The 17425-nt window shown below is 40.9% G+C and overlaps 1 protein-coding gene across 1 annotated transcript in view; it reads right to left on the bottom strand.

The window, feature by feature from the left end:
• Positions 1-17425, bottom strand: part of LOC144791350 (solute carrier family 2, facilitated glucose transporter member 11-like) — a 736021-nt gene that overhangs the window by 365561 nt on the left and 353035 nt on the right. The window contains exon 7 of the mRNA XM_078666027.1: positions 3446-3633. Within this exon, the coding sequence (XP_078522153.1) occupies positions 3446-3633 (188 nt within the window). The remainder of the gene's footprint in view (positions 1-3445; positions 3634-17425) is intronic.

Here is a 17425-nt window from a genome sequence, read left to right as displayed (position 1 = left end):
GATTGTAGAGGATATGTCCCAAACCCTTAAGAGTATTGAAGAGAAACAGACAGGGGATAGATGTGTTATATGGGTGGGCGATTTTAACTGTTTCTTATGCCCACATAGCCACTTGAATATCTGTGGCCTGGGCTCAGGCAGAGAAGATTCTTGCGCATGTTTCTCCCATACGACCCTGGGTAACCTTTTTAATGATTTAATCTTTCAATTAGACCTGGGCTTCATAAATGAATTATGCTCTCCTCCGGTCCCTTTTGAGCCAACATATATTGGGAGGGGATTTAAATTTGGCATAGACTTTGCCCTAATATCTAAGCGGCATTCCTGTCATGTTCTCACTTATAACACATGTGAGATGGCAATGAGTGATCATTTCCCAAATAGCCTATCCCTCTCTTTTGCAAGGTGCCAAGGAAAAGCAAACAACTTAATTGAAAATGTATATAGTTATAAACTAAGCCTTGCAAAGAAGAATGGATATGCCAGTGGCTTTCTTTGCAAGTCTTATTAAAAATAAAAACAGGGAATTTGAAACATGTCTCACTGCGAACAATGGTCATGCCACAGTTAGTGAGGCTTTCCTCAAAATTACTGAGGAAATCCGACAGCTTCTCACAAGATCGCAGACACATGGCAAAACTAAGACGCAGAGATGGTTCAACTCGGAGTGCAGTAAGACCCATGCACATTTAATGGTAACGCTAAAGAGTGAACCAAGAAACCCGGTTGAAATAAGATTCGCCAGAACTGCCTATCAACATGCAGTTAAAAATCGTAAGAGAGAGTTGAAACAGGAAGCCTGGCAGGTGTTACATCAAGCCTGTCTGACTAAAGACAACATTGGGTTTTGGAAGGCCGTAAATGCCCCTTTTTTCACAGATAACGAAACTGACACAATAGAAATGGCAATCACTGAAGACACATGGGTAACCTACTTTAGTGAGCTCTATCAGGCAGATGTTTTAAATGAGGCCGCGAGATAAGAACAAATTGATGGAGTAGTTGCCGTGGCTCAAGAAACCTTCCCTATAAATATTGAATTTTCACTTATAGAAGTTCAAATGGCTATTAATAACAGTGCAACAGGGAAAGCGCCAGGACCGGATGGGGTGCCGGTAGATGTATATAAATCCAACACAGAATTATGGGCCCCACTTTTAACCAATGTCTTAAACAGCTGTAACAAATATGTTTTTTTTCCTACATGGCAAGAGCCCATTGTGGTTCCCTTTTTTAAGAAAGGTGACCGTAGTGAACCAAAATGTTACTGACCAATTTCCCTATTGGATTCACTTATGAAGGTTGCTGGGAGGGTTATACTTAATAGATTGCAACTTTGGGTGGAAGATAAAGGTATACTTTCACAGTTTCTATATGGGTTTAGGGCAGGACTTGGCACAACGGAGCAAGGCCTGAACTTAGCGTTGATAATAGCCAAGTACGTAGCGGCTAAAAGAGAATTTTTTTTTTAACTTTCGTAGACCTAAGTTCGGCCTTTGACTGTTTGAATCATGACAAACTCTGGACCATATTACTGCAAATGGGTGTAGAACCGAATCTGCTAAACTTCATAAAGGAACTATATTGGGGGGCTGGGGCTAGGGTACGGTTTGGGAACAAGGGCAAGTGCACCTCTAAATTTGACATTAAAAAGGGAGTGAGGCAGGGATGTATACTTGCACCATTCCTGTTTAATTTATATATAAACAGTGTAGCCTCTCATCTCACTGAAGATCAGCAGGATTACCCCAAAATTAGGAACACCTCAGTCCCCATTTTATTATATGCAGACGATGCAGTAATTATGGCACGGACCCAAGTCAGCCTCCAAAGATCGCTCACTAAATTTTCACAGTACATGAGTGATAGAGGTCTAAAAATAAATATAAGCAAGACTTTCACTATGTGCTGTACTATGAAGAGGACGCCTACATGTAAAATCTTCCTTTCAGACACAAAAATAGATACAACTGACACATTTTCTTACCTGGGTATTAACTTTGACAAAAGGGGGACCCGGTCTTTGGCAGCCCGGGCTACAAAATTGGCTTTCTCACAAGCAATCGGGGCTGTCTGAAATTTTGCCAATAAGCTGGGGGGTCGTCCAGTCTCAGTACTAGTGGACATATACAAATCTAAATGTGTGTCCACGGTGACATACGGTGCAGGGATATGGGGGATAAAGGAAACTCACAACTTACAGCTTTGTGAGAATGCATTCCTCCGCTACTTATTAGCTGTTCCGGGGTCCACTTCTACTTATGTGTGCCATCAAGAACTAGGTCTACATTATATCTCAGACCTTATTAAAGTTAATCCCATCTTATTGTGGCACAAGGTATGGTCAACTGATGAGTCAGGCCTGAACAGAGATGTAATTGCGGATTGTCTTAATCTAGAGGGGTCTCAAGGATCCCCTGGATTACGTATGTAAAGAGATTCCTAGTTGACATTGGACATTCGGAATATTTTGCCTCCCCGAGTTGCTTAGCGACTGTTTCAAGAAAGAAGTTGAAAGAAACCTGCTTGCACTTCTTAGAGAATAAACAATGGATGGCAGAGAAATGTAAGACCTCAGTCATGGAGAACCATTTGATTCTCCAAGGAGAGGGCATTCAGCCATATTTGACTCAGGTGCAAAGTTGTTATTCTCGCATGCTACTCACACGATTCAGAGGGGGGGACCTTTTTTAGATTGGTCACGTTTCCCGATTTAAATTGCTGGTCTAAAATCTTGACATTATGTCCCTGTGATGATGTTTCTGCTCAATCCACATTACATTGCACACTGTTTTGCAAATTCTATACCTTGCCAAGGAAAAGATTTTTAATTCCAGTGTTAAGAAAGTGGGGTTTGAGACAATGTAGGACAGTTTTTATGAGATTGAATATGCTGGAAGATGAATTGATTATGTACCTCGTGTCATCATTCCTAAAAACTATAATTAGATCTAGGACCTTAATGAATTGACTTAATATAAACTTCCAAATTACTGTAACTCTTCCTTTTAAATGTATTTTATCCTTAATTTTTTATTATATTCACATGAATTAAGATGTAAATGTCTATTTACTGTTTTTATTGTGCTTTTATGGTTTTTATAATCAAAATCGAACAAAGCTGTTTTTGACTTTGACTTTGTCTTTGAAGTCATACAGGTTTACAGCATTTCACTCCAGGGACAATTCCTCAAGGACGAACCTGGAGGCATCTGTACTACAAAACAGTCACAGAATTATTCAATCATTAGAGCAAATAGATGCAGTGACATCAATTTCCACATCAATCCCTATTTACAGGCATTCATTACATCTTAACCCCTCTCGCCCTCTCCCGCCCCTGCACCTGCATCCCAAGGTTATCGTAAATTCCATATGACGTATAAAAGCGATGGTTTTACCACATCACTTGGGATGTGGCATCTGTATTTTATGACATACTTACAGCATTTGCTCCGCTGAGTTGACAAGCAGCATTAAGTACAAAAGCTGCAATGAGCTGCCATTTTATACTTGGATCTGTGAACATTTCCCATATTGTCTTTGTTTTCTCGCCATTTAACGCATTCATTTCTTTCTTTATGTCATCCCATTCTGGCTGGTCATTCACAGAACCATGGAATGTCTTCAATGCTAATTCAAGAAAAATACATAGTTTAATCAATGATATCCATTATATGGGGTGACGTGCCTATACTTTTTATTCAGGCATAAGAAGGTTGGTATAGTGTGTATCACCGAATTGTGTGAAAATGATTACACTTTTATTACAGTGCTTTAAAACTTGCTAGCTAAATATATAAATTACTAGTTGTTATTATAGATGCAGGTCAAACCTCTGCAAACATGCACCAAATAATAAGCTGTTTATCATGTCCTAATACCAAAGAAATCAATCAATCAATCAATCATTCAGGTGGCTTGTAAACCATAAGGATCTGAAGGCGATGGGGGGGAGGGACTGCTGGTCCGTCGACGTCACTGTGGTTCAGTCAAAGAGCCAGGCCTTGAGGTCCTTCCTGAATTGAGGCAGTGATGGTGATTGCCTGAGGTGGAGAGGGATAGTGTTCCAGACCTTTGCTGTGAGGTAGGAGAAGGATCTTCCTCTGGCCATGGTCTTGCGGATACATGAGATGGTAGACAGGGCTAGTTTGGGGGAGCGGAGGTCGTTGTTGAGTGCGTGGAATGCAAGGCAGTGGTTAAAGTACGCAGGTCCAGCATCATGTAGGGCTTTGGTGTGTGTGAGGAGTTTGAAGGTGATTCTTTTGTTGATCGGGAGCCAGTGCAGGTCGCTTGTACAGTTGCTCCGGTGAAGGATGTTGTGGATAAGTCTGGCAGGGGCTTTCTGAATGTTCTGCAGTTTCTTGCGTTTCTGGGTGATGCCGGTGTAGAGTGCATTGCCGTTGTTGATTCTGCTGCTGATGAGTGCGTGGGCGACTTGATTTCTGGACTCTGTGGGGATCCACTTGAAGATTTTTCGGAGCAGGTGTAGTGTGTGGATATAGGATGATGCAACAGCGTTGGGCTGGTGGAGCATGGTGAGCGAGGAATTTAGGATGATGCCATGGTTTTGTGGATGGTCTATGGGTGTGTGGGGGGGTTGGCAAGTGCTGCGGGCCACCAGGAGTCGTCCCAGATGCAGGAGGTGTAGCCCATGATGAGGACTTCGGTCTTCTCTGAGTTGAGCGTGAGTCAGCTGTTCTTCAACCAGGTGGCGACAGCCTTCATCCCGTCAGTGTAATGGTTATTTATTATTACAATACAATACCTACACAGTTGAGTTTGGTTTTCAAACTAGCCAAACTAAGTTTAGTTAAACGGAAAACCATTTACTAAACAAAACTGGTAAGGTTAGGATGAGGCGGTAAGCAACTACTGAACATTTTAGCTACTCAGAAATTTGTAAAATAAAAGTTAATTTTAAAACATTAACTCGTTACCCAAAAGGTTCACAAAGGTGCACTTTAGATTACTAAGTCTAAAGGAGGCCGGACAGAGGAATGCTTCAGACAGCCCAAAGTGTTTGGGCACAGTGAGATGTACACTTTTCCTTGGAGGCTAACACAGTAGAAAAAATTCAAAGAATTAATACATCTGTGCAACTCCTCTTTCAACCTTCAGGGTCTACACCACTCAGCCCTTTCAGTAAAAAATTTACAGTTAGACTAGAGGGACATGCCAACACTGCAAAGGTCTGCTCTGTAATTCCAGCATCTCACAGGTGAGCGTGAATTTCTTCCAGAATAGCACTACTCATTTAGCTTAGCCATTACTATTCAAAATCACAGGTCTTCCGGGCAGGATTTTTAGTTTGGTTATGAGGTTCTCTATGGTCCGCACCCCAACCAATCAATAGAGAGTTCCCACATACCCCCGGTTCTATCTTTATTTCAGAGTGATGCAGTTCCTTTGTGTGGCACCAACAATCTCACAATGAACTTTGCTCTTTAAAATGAATGAATGCTCTGCACAATTTTAGAAGGTGGGTTGCTCTCATTTGCCTCTCAACTCCACCTAATACAATCCAGTTCATTCTACCGAACATCAAAGAAATTCAAATGTTTCCTGATAACATTCTCACAGTACTACATGTTGGCTGCTTTAGGGGCTTAGTCCGGGATGGGACAGGAATGTTCCCTGCATGGTGATCTAGCATGTTCACCTGCCCTACGTGCCTAAATACCTTTGGATCTATTATCCTGACTTTTTACTTGGCCACGGCAGGCCCAGAAAGGAAAATGGAGGCGGCAGGTGAATTACAATCCTCTCGTAAATCTATCCTCTGCCTTAAGGGCTTGTCTCTCTGTCCGTTTTGGTCCCAGGCTCCAGCCAGGAATTTATGTCTCTCTAATGCCTAGCATGTTGACTATGTTGAAGTCTATTCATGTCTAGTGATATTACATCCCTTCATCCCTTCTTAAATGTCTGCTACACTTCTTCGGTGAGTCTCTTAAGCTTCCTGCAGGTTCTTTTTCAGCTGTGTCTACTAGGGTTGGCCCTCTCAGAAGTGTGTGGTTCCAGTATGTGTTTCTCTTCACTATTCCACCATGTTACTGATGTAGTGCTTCGATTTTCCTCTTTATCAGGGGTCATGATAAGGTCTTATGTGGAACAGGTTCTGGGTTATCCTGTAACGGCTGTGGCGGTAAACATCATCCTCTTTCTTTCAAGCACTTATAGGGGACAGGGATTGTACATTGAGTCCATCTTCTGGACCTATTGCTGTCTGACTAGCACCCAGTCACCTTTCTAGGAGTCTGAACTCTTGCATGTCTTCTGGCATCTGCATGATCTTTCATCTTCTTTACTTCGGTATTCTGAGTCCATATCTCTGAGGGAGTCTGTGGGTATGCTCTTGACTGTGGTTCCAGCTTGTTATTCTCAACCATACACGAGGGTGGCAGGACATTGTCCTGTGGTGCTATGTAGATTGTTTCTATAAGCTCTTAGAGTCATGTTTGGGGCTTGCTTAAATATTAGGTGTTGATTTTCTGATTGCTGTACCACCTTCTTTAGTGCCTGCATACATCACTCCATTTTATCATTGGCTTGTGGACAGAAGCACAAAGTTCATTGGTGTTTGAAATCTAGATGCGCTGCCAGTTCTGTAAATTCTTGCCCATTGAATTGGGGGTCCATTGTCTGTCATGGCTATTTCTGTGGTGTCAAAATCCCCAAATATCTTATCCAATTTTGGAAAAGCAATTTTACACTAGTAGGTGAGATTAGTTTCGCAATTGGGAATCTTGAATTTTCATGCATCACCACCATCATGTATTTGCTCGATTGTATTGGCCATGACGTTGAGTGTGATGGTGACCCAAACGGTGCAGAGCAGGAATATCAACGTATAAATATCGAGGGACATAAATATCCCCGCAAAAATATCGTGGGGAAGAAATATCGATAACAAAAATATCGTGGACAAGAATATCGACTGACAGGTAAGTAATATCGATTTCAAAAACATCGACGTCCTAAATATCGTTTACAAAAATATAGTTGACAAAAATATCGAAATATTAATAATGTTAAGTATTTTGGTGTTTTAATGAGGAATTGTTTGTCATTTATTATATGTTTTAAAATGTTACTAGTTAATAATTTATTTTTAGTTTATTTTGTGTTTTTAGTTCCATAGTGGGTTGTGGGTTTATAGGGGAATAGGGTGGGAAGTAATTTATATAGATTCAAATAATAATATATAGTAGTTCATTTTTTTTGTTGAATTTTGCGTTTTTAGTTTTAGTGGGTTGTGGGTTTATAGGGGAATAGGGTGGGAAGTAATTTAATTATATAAAATGTATTGAATAATTAATGTGTTAATTGATTTATTAATATCAGTTTAAGAGTTGTTAATTAATTTCAATTAATCAATTAATATTTAATTATGCTAATTGTTTAATTAATTTTAGGTGTGTGTTGTGGTGTTTATATGTGTAATTCGTTGAAGGGTGGTAAGTAATTAATTTTGTATTGATTAATTATTAAATATTTTTAAATTAATTGCCATTAATTAATTAGCAATTATTCATTGTAATTGTGTAATTAATGTTAGGTGTGTGTTGTGGTGTTTATATGTGTAATTCATGTGAAGGGTGGTAAGTAATTAATTTTTTATTGATTAAGTATTAAATATTTTTATATTAATTGCCATTAATTAATTAGCAATTATTAATTGTAATTGTGTAATTAATGTTAGGTGTGCGTTTTTGGTGGTTATATGTGTAAATGGTTTGAAAGGTGGTAAGTAATGTATTTTCTATTGATTAATTAATAAATATTTATACATTAATTTCCATTAGTTAATTAGTAACTAAATGTTAAAAAGGTGTTTTTTATTGTTCTGGTATCCAGCACTTTCCCCACTGTTTCACTCACTGGAGTGGGAATAGTAATTTTTACCCCTACGCTATCCAGCGCTTTCCCTACTGTTGTACTCCCTGGAGTGGGAATAGTAATTTTTACCCCTCCGCTATCCAGCGCTTTCCCTACTGTTGCACTCACTGGAGTGGGAACAATAATTTTTATCCCTACGCTATTTAGCGCTTTCCCTACTGTTGCACTCACTAGAATGTGAATAGCAATTTTTACCCTTAGGCTATCCAATGCTTTCCCTACTGTTGCACTCACTGGAGTTAGAATAGTAATTTTTACCTCTCTGCTATCCAGCGCTTTCTCTACTGTTGCACTCATTACAGTGGAATAGTAATGTTTACACCTACGTTATCCAATGCTTTCCCTACTGTTGCACTCACTGGAGTGGGAATAGTAATTTTTACCCCTACGCTATCCAACGCTTTCACTACTGTTGCACTCCCTGGAGTGGGAATAGTAATGTTTACCCCTACACTATCCAACGCTTTCCCTACTGTTATCAAATGTTTTATTCTATTTTTAAGGGTTTAATGTGTTAATTACATATAGAATGTTTTATTTAATTTTAAATGATTTATATATGTGTATGTTTTATTTTTATATAATTTAAAAAGTTTATACATTAAATAAAGATAATAGTTAATAAAATGTATTTAAGTACATATATGACAGCAAACTCCTTCCTTCACGGACAGAGCAGAGGCCACACAAGGGGAACGGTAGAAAAACACTTTAATTCTCGGCAAATGCATTTCGGCCTGACGGCCTTCTTCAGTGCCTGGCAGTGTTATCAGGAGGCTTGCACAGTCACGATCTTTAAATAGTCCTACTGTGTTGTAATAGGACCGCAGCAACTCCGCCCCCACCAGGTGTGTCTGTTCGCTGCTCCGAATGTTCAAATTAGGGAGTGAACTACTGGTACCGGAATGCAGTGGGCTTTCAGGTAGCAAATGATGGGGGCTGTATTAACGCCATAGTGACCTTGCTGCATGATAAAATATCCACGGGTGCTGTATAAAACCAATGTCCTGCTGCGATGTGAGTCTTGTGCTTCCCTGGGTCCCCAGACCACGCCAGCCTCCTTGCACCGGAATCCATCCAACGGGGGCAGGTACAGCCGTGCATCCCGCCCTATGTGAAGTGAAGTCACTTCAACACCGTCATCTCTTCATCCGGTAAGTGGAGGCGGGCCCCAACAATCCAATACCTTGGAAATCGCCACGAAGCTGCCGAGGCAGCAGCCAGAAATATTGGGGCCAGCTTGCAGCGTGGGGGCCTCTGAACGCGTCACTGGCCGACGCGAAAACATGACAGCAAACTCCTTCCTTCACGGACAGAGCAGAGGCCACACAAGGGGAACGGTAGAAAAACACTTTAATTCTCGGCAAATGCATTTCGGCCTGACGGCCTTCTTCAGTGCCTGGCAGTGTTATCAGGAGGCTTGCACAGTCACGATCTTTAAATAGTCCTACTGTGTTGTAATAGGACCGCAGCAACTCCGCCCCCACCAGGTGTGTCTGTTCGCTGCTCCGAATGTTCAAATTAGGGAGTGAACTACTGGTACCGGAATGCAGTGGGCTTTCAGGTAGCAAATGATGGGGGCTGTATTAACGCCATAGTGACCTTGCTGCATGCTAAAATATCCACGGGTGCTGTATAAAACCAATGTCCTGCTGCGATGTGAGTCTTGTGCTTCCCTGGGTCCCCAGACCACGCCAGCCTCCTTGCACCGGAATCCATCCAACGGGGGCAGGTACAGCCGTGCATCCCGCCCTATGTGAAGTGAAGTCACTTCAACACCGTCATCTCTTCATCCGGTAAGTGGAGGCGGGCCCCAACAATCCAATACCTTGGAAATCGCCACGAAGCTGCCGAGGCAGCAGCCAGAAATATTGGGGCCAGCTTGCAGCGTGGGGGCCTCTGAACGCGTCACTGGCCGACGCGAAAACATGGCAGCAAACTCCTTCCTTCACGGACAGAGCAGAGGCCACACAAGGGGAACGGTAGAAAAACACTTTAATTCTCGGCAAATGCATTTCGGCCTGACGGCCTTCTTCAGTGCCTGGCAGTGTTATCAGGAGGCTTGCACAGTCACGATCTTTAAATAGTCCTACTGTGTTGTAATAGGACCGCAGCAACTCCGCCCCCACCAGGTGTGTCTGTTCGCTGCTCCGAATGTTCAAATTAGGGAGTGAACTACTGGTACCGGAATGCAGTGGGCTTTCAGGTAGCAAATGATGGGGGCTGTATTAACGCCATAGTGACCTTGCTGCATGCTAAAATATCCACGGGTGCTGTATAAAACCAATGTCCTGCTGCGATGTGAGTCTTGTGCTTCCCTGGGTCCCCAGACCACGCCAGCCTCCTTGCACCGGAATCCATCCAACGGGGGCAGGTACAGCCGTGCATCCCGCCCTATGTGAAGTGAAGTCACTTCAACACCGTCATCTCTTCATCCGGTAAGTGGAGGCGGGCCCCAACAATCCAATACCTTGGAAATCGCCACGAAGCTGCCGAGGCAGCAGCCAGAAATATTGGGGCCAGCTTGCAGCGTGGGGGCCTCTGAACGCGTCACTGGCCGACGCGAAAACATGACAGCAAACTCCTTCCTTCACGGACAGAGCAGAGGCCACACAAGGGGAACGGTAGAAAAACACTTTAATTCTCGGCAAATGCATTTCGGCCTGACGGCCTTCTTCAGTGCCTGGCAGTGTTATCAGGAGGCTTGCACAGTCACGATCTTTAAATAGTCCTACTGTGTTGTAATAGGACCGCAGCAACTCCGCCCCCACCAGGTGTGTCTGTTCGCTGCTCCGAATGTTCAAATTAGGGAGTGAACTACTGGTACCGGAATGCAGTGGGCTTTCAGGTAGCAAATGATGGGGGCTGTATTAATGCCATAGTGACCTTGCTGCATGCTAAAATATCCACGGGTGCTGTATAAAACCAATGTCCTGCTGCGATGTGAGTCTTGTGCTTCCCTGGGTCCCCAGACCACGCCAGCCTCCTTGCACCGGAATCCATCCAACGGGGGCAGGTACAGCCGTGCATATATGTACACTTTTTTGTGTTTATATTTGTTAAATTACATTTATTAATTATAATTAGTTAAAATGTATATTACATTTAATTTATTTTGTTAATAATATTAATATTATTTAATTAATTTTATTTAAGTTATGTAATTTTTAAAGTCAATATTTTTTACTTCTATATTAGTTACATCGATATTTTGTGTTGATATTATTGTACTTACCTGTTAATGTATATTAGTCGATATTTTTGTTATCGATATTTTCTCATTGATATTTTTTTCATCAATATTTTTACTATCGATATTTTAACATGGAACCGTTCCAAAGATCCTCTGGTAGCAAAGACATTTGAATTGAAGAAGGCTTTGACTTGTCACTCACAATTTGGCACTGGTGACATTCCTCGAGTGTGTCCTCCACGAGTAGGTCCAGTCCTGAGAACCATATACTATCCCGTAGCGTACCACTCACTGGTTTCCTTGCTATTCTTGGCTGAAGCCTGCATGGGAATTATTATCTTGGTATCCCTCAGTATTATGCCTCTTGAAGTCATTGTCAATCCTTCTTGTATTTTTCAGAAGACTGATATGTCTTTCAGTTTCAATCGCTTCTTAAATCAGCTTTAATCCATGTGTCTAAATTGTCCTTTTTTTGTTCATCTCCCCACCCTCTGCCAGGGTACAGTCTGCTTGGTGGCTTTTTCAATGTCTAAACAACATTATGGCAGTGCCGATTGACTCATCAAAAAGTGTAGATATTCTTCAGCTGGTGGTGGTGTGCTTTTCTTGACAGTAAGTGGGTGGTGAAACATAATCTGCTGGGTTGTTGTCGTTCCCTAGTTTGTGTCAGATAGAGTATGAGTATTCCTGTAAACAGATTTCCCATCACCCAGTTGTCTGTGGCATTTTGGGATGGGAATTTATAAGTATTGTCGCCAGCGACTTTTGATCAATGACTATTTCAAAATGTATTCTGAAGATGAAGATGTGGTGGTAGTCGTACCCAGACAACTGCTAAGCTCTCTCTTTCTGCTTGTGAGTAGGATCTTTCGACATCCATCAATCAGTAGCTTGCCTAGGATACGATGCATCCTTCTTCACAATGTCATTTTTGTGCCAGAATGGCTCCCAACCCCACTGGACTGGCATCCACTGTGAGGTCCGAGCGCCCCATTGGGTCAATGTATGTCATCTGAGTGGTACTGCTAACTCTCTTTTTAATTTTATTTAATGATTTTTCTCAATCTGATTTCCATTCAAACTTGTACTCTTGTATCATCAGTTCCCAAAGGGTGGCGCTGATGGTCACATAGTCCTTTATGTAATGCGCACATTAGCATGCCCTTCCTAGGAATCACCTGACACTGCCTATATTTTTGGAGCTGGTGTCTCATTGAATGCTTTGATTTTATTTGGATCTGATCTCATGCCATGATTCAAAAAGATGTGTCTGTAGAATTTTAGTTGGGTTTATTGAAATTGACACTCAGCCAGATTTAGTATTAGAATGGCTTTTTCGATTGCTTTGTACACCTGCTTTAGCTCCCAGTCATGTTTTACTGTTGTTTCTAACACCAAGATGTTGCCTCTGAAATTTAATGCCTATACACCCAAACTGAGGACTTGTTATGTCATGTTATGTTATGTTAATAATATTTTTTAAAGCCTATCGATTACCTGGGGGTGTCCTGGCGCTAGTTACAACTCCTTGGGGCAAGAAACGGGAGAAAAGAGTATTTATTTGTATTTGTATTTGTATAGCGCTAATCACCGTCAGGTCTCTAAGCGCTTTTGGAGGCGAGGCCGAAACGTTGTGTACAGATCAAGAAGTCCAACAGTGATGTGGCGGATTAGACGTTGATCAGTGCTTCCCTAAACAGCAGTGTTTTTAGTTGTTTCCTGAATAAGAGGAGCACTGGTTCTTTGCGTAGATGGTCTGGCAGCTGATTCCAGAGTTTTGGGAGTACGACAGAGAAGGTTCTCCCCCCTTTCAATGCCAGGGTGCATCTCCGGGTTGCCAGGTTACAGGCCTCTGCTGACCGAAGCGAGCGCCCTGGTACGTAGGTCCATGGTGATTTGGTTGGTCATGGAGAGCTCTTGGTCCAGTTTAATGCCTAGGCTTTTTACGGCGGCGGCGGGAGTGGGGGTACTGCCCAACTCCTGGGGCCAGAAGCAATCATTTCACGGATTGCTTTTTGTGGGAATCAGGAGAACTTCAGTTTTCTCAGGGTTACTATTCAGAGAATTTTTTGTCATCCAGTTTATGGTGAATCTGAGAATGTTTTGTGCCATTTCCTGGGCTCGGGCGGTGTTGTCAATCCGAAAGATAAGCTGGGTGTCATCTGCATAGTTAAAGACACGGCAGTCCATGTGGGCCAGGGCTGTTACCCGGAGATGTAGGTAGATGTTAAAGAGGATTGCTCCTAGTTGCTGTGCCTTACTTATTGGACTTGCTGCCACTGAATTACTTTTAGCTCTTCAAGCCCACTGCTCGCGGTACACGCTGCGCGGGTCCCGCTTCATGCAGGGCGGAATATCAAAGTCACCGTCTGCTTATCTCAGGGGAGGCTTGAAACAGCAGGGCTGCGAGCGCGTTACTCGTGCAGGACTACCTGTCCCAGGAGCAAGAGTAACTACCCCCAATCACCACCAGCTGGGGCGCTCTCCCTGCTGGCCCCTCCCTCACTGGAATCTGTTCAAATATCCTTCACGGAGGTTAACCAGCGGATTGCTCCAAGTTGCTGTGCCTTACTTATTGGACTTGCTGCCACTGAATTACTTTGATCGTGGAGACAAATCGTTGATAAGAGGTAACTTTCCTTCTCTTCGATTTAAGTGGCTCACTAATCCTATCCCAGTAAGGGGGAGTGGTCTGGACTTTCATGTTGATATATACATCTTACTAGAACTCGATTCTTCAAGATATTAACCAGTAAAATCACTATAAAACCTGTACTAGGAAAGTTAAATGGGTCTAAAAATATTACGTTCGCGTACAATATTTATGAAGCGAATGGGAACGGAGGAAGCAGTCAGGAAATCTACAGACAAAGCTATAAAACCTGGCCGAAGTACTTTAACCCCGGCAATCAATGAATATTTTTCTGCTATACCATCAAAAAAGATACTTGATAAAATAATGTCTGACACCGAAAATAAACAACTTGGGAGTTCAGGGGATCTAACATGCCTATCTGATTCTCCCCATCTGTCTCACAACGTAAGTGACATGGCGCCCATGAACAAGTCTATTCACTCAATGAATGATCAACAACTAAAGGACTGCAAAGCTACTCTCTTGAAATCATCAACGCCTATAAAAGGCCATGAGAGTTTAAATAAATCATAGGATTTAAGCATACCTAACCATAAGTCAGAACAAAATAGTCCGAATTTAACATTACTTCCTACAAAGGGCAATGGGAGCCTACAAAAATTAGAGGATCCAAGTATACTCAATCAAAAATCAGAAGAATATAGTTCCGAAATAAAGCTATTAAATACTGACACAAAAAAAACATCCATACAATTACAAGAACAAGATTCCTTCTTGGACCCCTTTCTAACCGAAAATAATAACCTCGATAAATCTACAATTCCATTATCTAAGGCTCTTTTCTCACTACAGGAAATACTAGAATCGGTTCTCTCCTTTTTAGGAAACATCCTTGAAAATTCAGATCAAACCTTGGATGTCCAAATTGGTATTTTAAAGTTTCTAGTAGAAGAGAAAAGGAAAAAGGAGTCCTCAAAAATAATAGAAAATCAATTAAAGGATACCACTAAACAAAAGGAAAACAACCACAAACAAAGTAATTGTAACTCTTCTACTCAGACATCAGAAAAAGACTTAATAGAAACTCATAAAAGGAAAAAATCGGAATCTTTTAACGAATCTACACTCTATTCCTTAAAAAAATTATTTAGAGAAAAATCACAAAAAAAGCAAAAGCAGTTTCCGATTTTTATCAAACACCGGAAAAAGGATACATATGATAAAGATTCAGTAAAGGAAGATGAAGATTTTAGTACAAAATCAGAAACTTTAATAGGAGAAATAACAACAAATAAAACCAAGGAATTCGAGCAAAAAGGAAAAAATAAAAGGAGGAAAAAACCTCTAAGAAGGATTCACAAAAAGAAAACCCGTAAACTAAAATTCCAAAAAATCAATATATCTCAAAATGATTTACAGGAGAAAAATGATGAGAAAAGCACGCCACATACGAGCAAAAAAGGGGAAACCACCAAAGGAATAAGTATAGATACAAAGCCAATATTGAACCCAAGGGCGGATGAATATCTCCCAACCAGGACAGTTATAAAGACAAAACATGAAAATATCAATGTCGAAAGAAGCAACGAGAAGGACACCGAATGCAGTGTTAATATACAGTCAAATGCACTACAATTTGAAGAACTTTTCCCCACCGATAATACACTACTTAACAGAGGCAGGATACTCAACCTCTTGCGAAATATAAAGTCTCTTCAATTACTGACCAGCAGTGAAATAGATCTAGTGACTTTCCCCAAAAGAGGTCATAATAAAATTGCATTGGTTTCTTTTTGGTCTCCAGTAATACCCGGGATCATACTCAGGGAAAAAGAAATAATACACAGACTCGGATATGATGTAACTGAGAAGATCGAGTCCAAAGGAAATAAAAACTATAAAACCTCAAACTATAAGATGCAACTAATCTCAAATCCATACTCGAATAATGGTCTTAGATCTTCCTCGATGTCTGAAGACTCGGGGGCTAGCTATTTTAGAGATATGCGACAAGGAGATGATATCCTGAAAATTCGTGTGAATAAAGGGGAAAGGGAAGTGTGGTACTTGGAATTAAATGAGAACAAAGCTACTGAAATTGACACTGTGAAGTCTTGGTCCTGGTTATCGGGGACGCTGAACTGTACTAAAAGTTCTAACCATCTGAAGTACCCTGTTTAACCAAGGTCTAAAGTTTACATCGTGGAATATAGCAGGGAGAACAACAAGTAAAATGAAGGAAGTCCTCAATAAACAGCCTGATATTCTGACCCTACAAGAAACTTGGGCAACAGAACCCTTTTCACAAAAAGGCTATTATGTCTATAATATATCTGCAAAAACTACTAATCGGGGTCACGCCAAAGGAGGTTTGGCTATTCTAATGAGGGAGGATTATCTATGGGCACAAGAGATAGTTGAGACCAATAGTGACAATTTGCAATGTATTAAACTTTTTCTAAATACCTGTAATACGACTTCACAAAGAGCAATGTTGTTTTTTAATATATACGCCCCCCCTGGAAGAAAGTATGACACCTTATTTGAAGATATCCTGGAAACCATCACAAAAACAATAGAAGCCCATATGTTTCCATCTTACATAATTATGGGTGATTTCAATGGGAAAATCTCCAACCCTGAAATAAAAAAGTGGGAAAGAATTTTTGAAGAGGAAAGATTGGACTTTTCTACTCCCCTATTCCCCAGAGGCATTCGCTCTAATAAAAGAGGGAAAATAATGCTATCAGCGCTATTTAACATAAACGGGGAAATCCTGAACGGGAATATTGAAGGAGACATCCCGGCATCATACACAAGACAGGGAAACGGGAGCCCTTCAAAAATAGATTATATCATCTGTGGCAAAGATATATTTGAAACCATTTCTCATCTTCACTCTAACTTCACATCAGACAGCGATCACGCCGTGATGCAACTATGTACCAGTTGGTCGGCTCAGTCTACAGCAGAAGGACAGATGATCCTTTATAGAAATGAAACTCTGGTAAATAGCGAACAGAGACGTATCTTTTGGAATTCATTTTGTATGGATAAAATAACAACACTGATTAAGCATAAACACTTCTTAAGGAAACACTACTCTGAAGACCCTATAGTAAACTTTGAGAGTATGCTTAACGAACTCAAAGAGGCATTAATGAAAATGAATCATCAACGAAATAATGGAAACAAAATGAAGAAAAATATAAATAAAATCCGGAATACACTTACAAAGAAAAAACTAAATAAACTGATACGAGCTCAATATTTAAACTCCTCTCCTACCAAAAAGAAAGAAATAAACAAATTGAAAAATCAACTGAGAAGAGAAAAAATAAGTAAGAAAAAAACCTTTCAAGATCGCAACTGGGTTGACTTACAAATTGCTGCAAAAGAACCTAACCAGAGAACTTATTGGTCATTATTAGCTAAAATAACAGGAACAAAAAAGAAATTACTAGCAGTACGTACCGGTTCCTCCGAAAGAGTGGGAAATTTATCTGACAGATCTTTACAAATCAAATATGGTCAAAATACAAGAAAACGGTGCAGATAAAGTAAAGGAAAAACAAAAATCATTAATTCCTAAAACAACAACAATAATGGTAGAAACCCACATCCGAAAGGCAAGAAGCACAGGTGCCTTCGGCCCCGACCAAATACCGATCAAGGCCCTGCAGATGAACCCTAAGGAATGGAGTTTTTTGTTAACCACACTCTTTAACTATATTTTG

The sequence above is a fragment of the Lissotriton helveticus genome, chromosome 11 (assembly GCF_964261635.1).
Source record: "Lissotriton helveticus chromosome 11, aLisHel1.1, whole genome shotgun sequence".
Taxonomy (NCBI): domain Eukaryota; kingdom Metazoa; phylum Chordata; class Amphibia; order Caudata; family Salamandridae; genus Lissotriton; species Lissotriton helveticus.
Note: the sequence above shows the minus strand (reverse complement) of the source record. Positions and strands in the feature narration are given on the sequence as shown.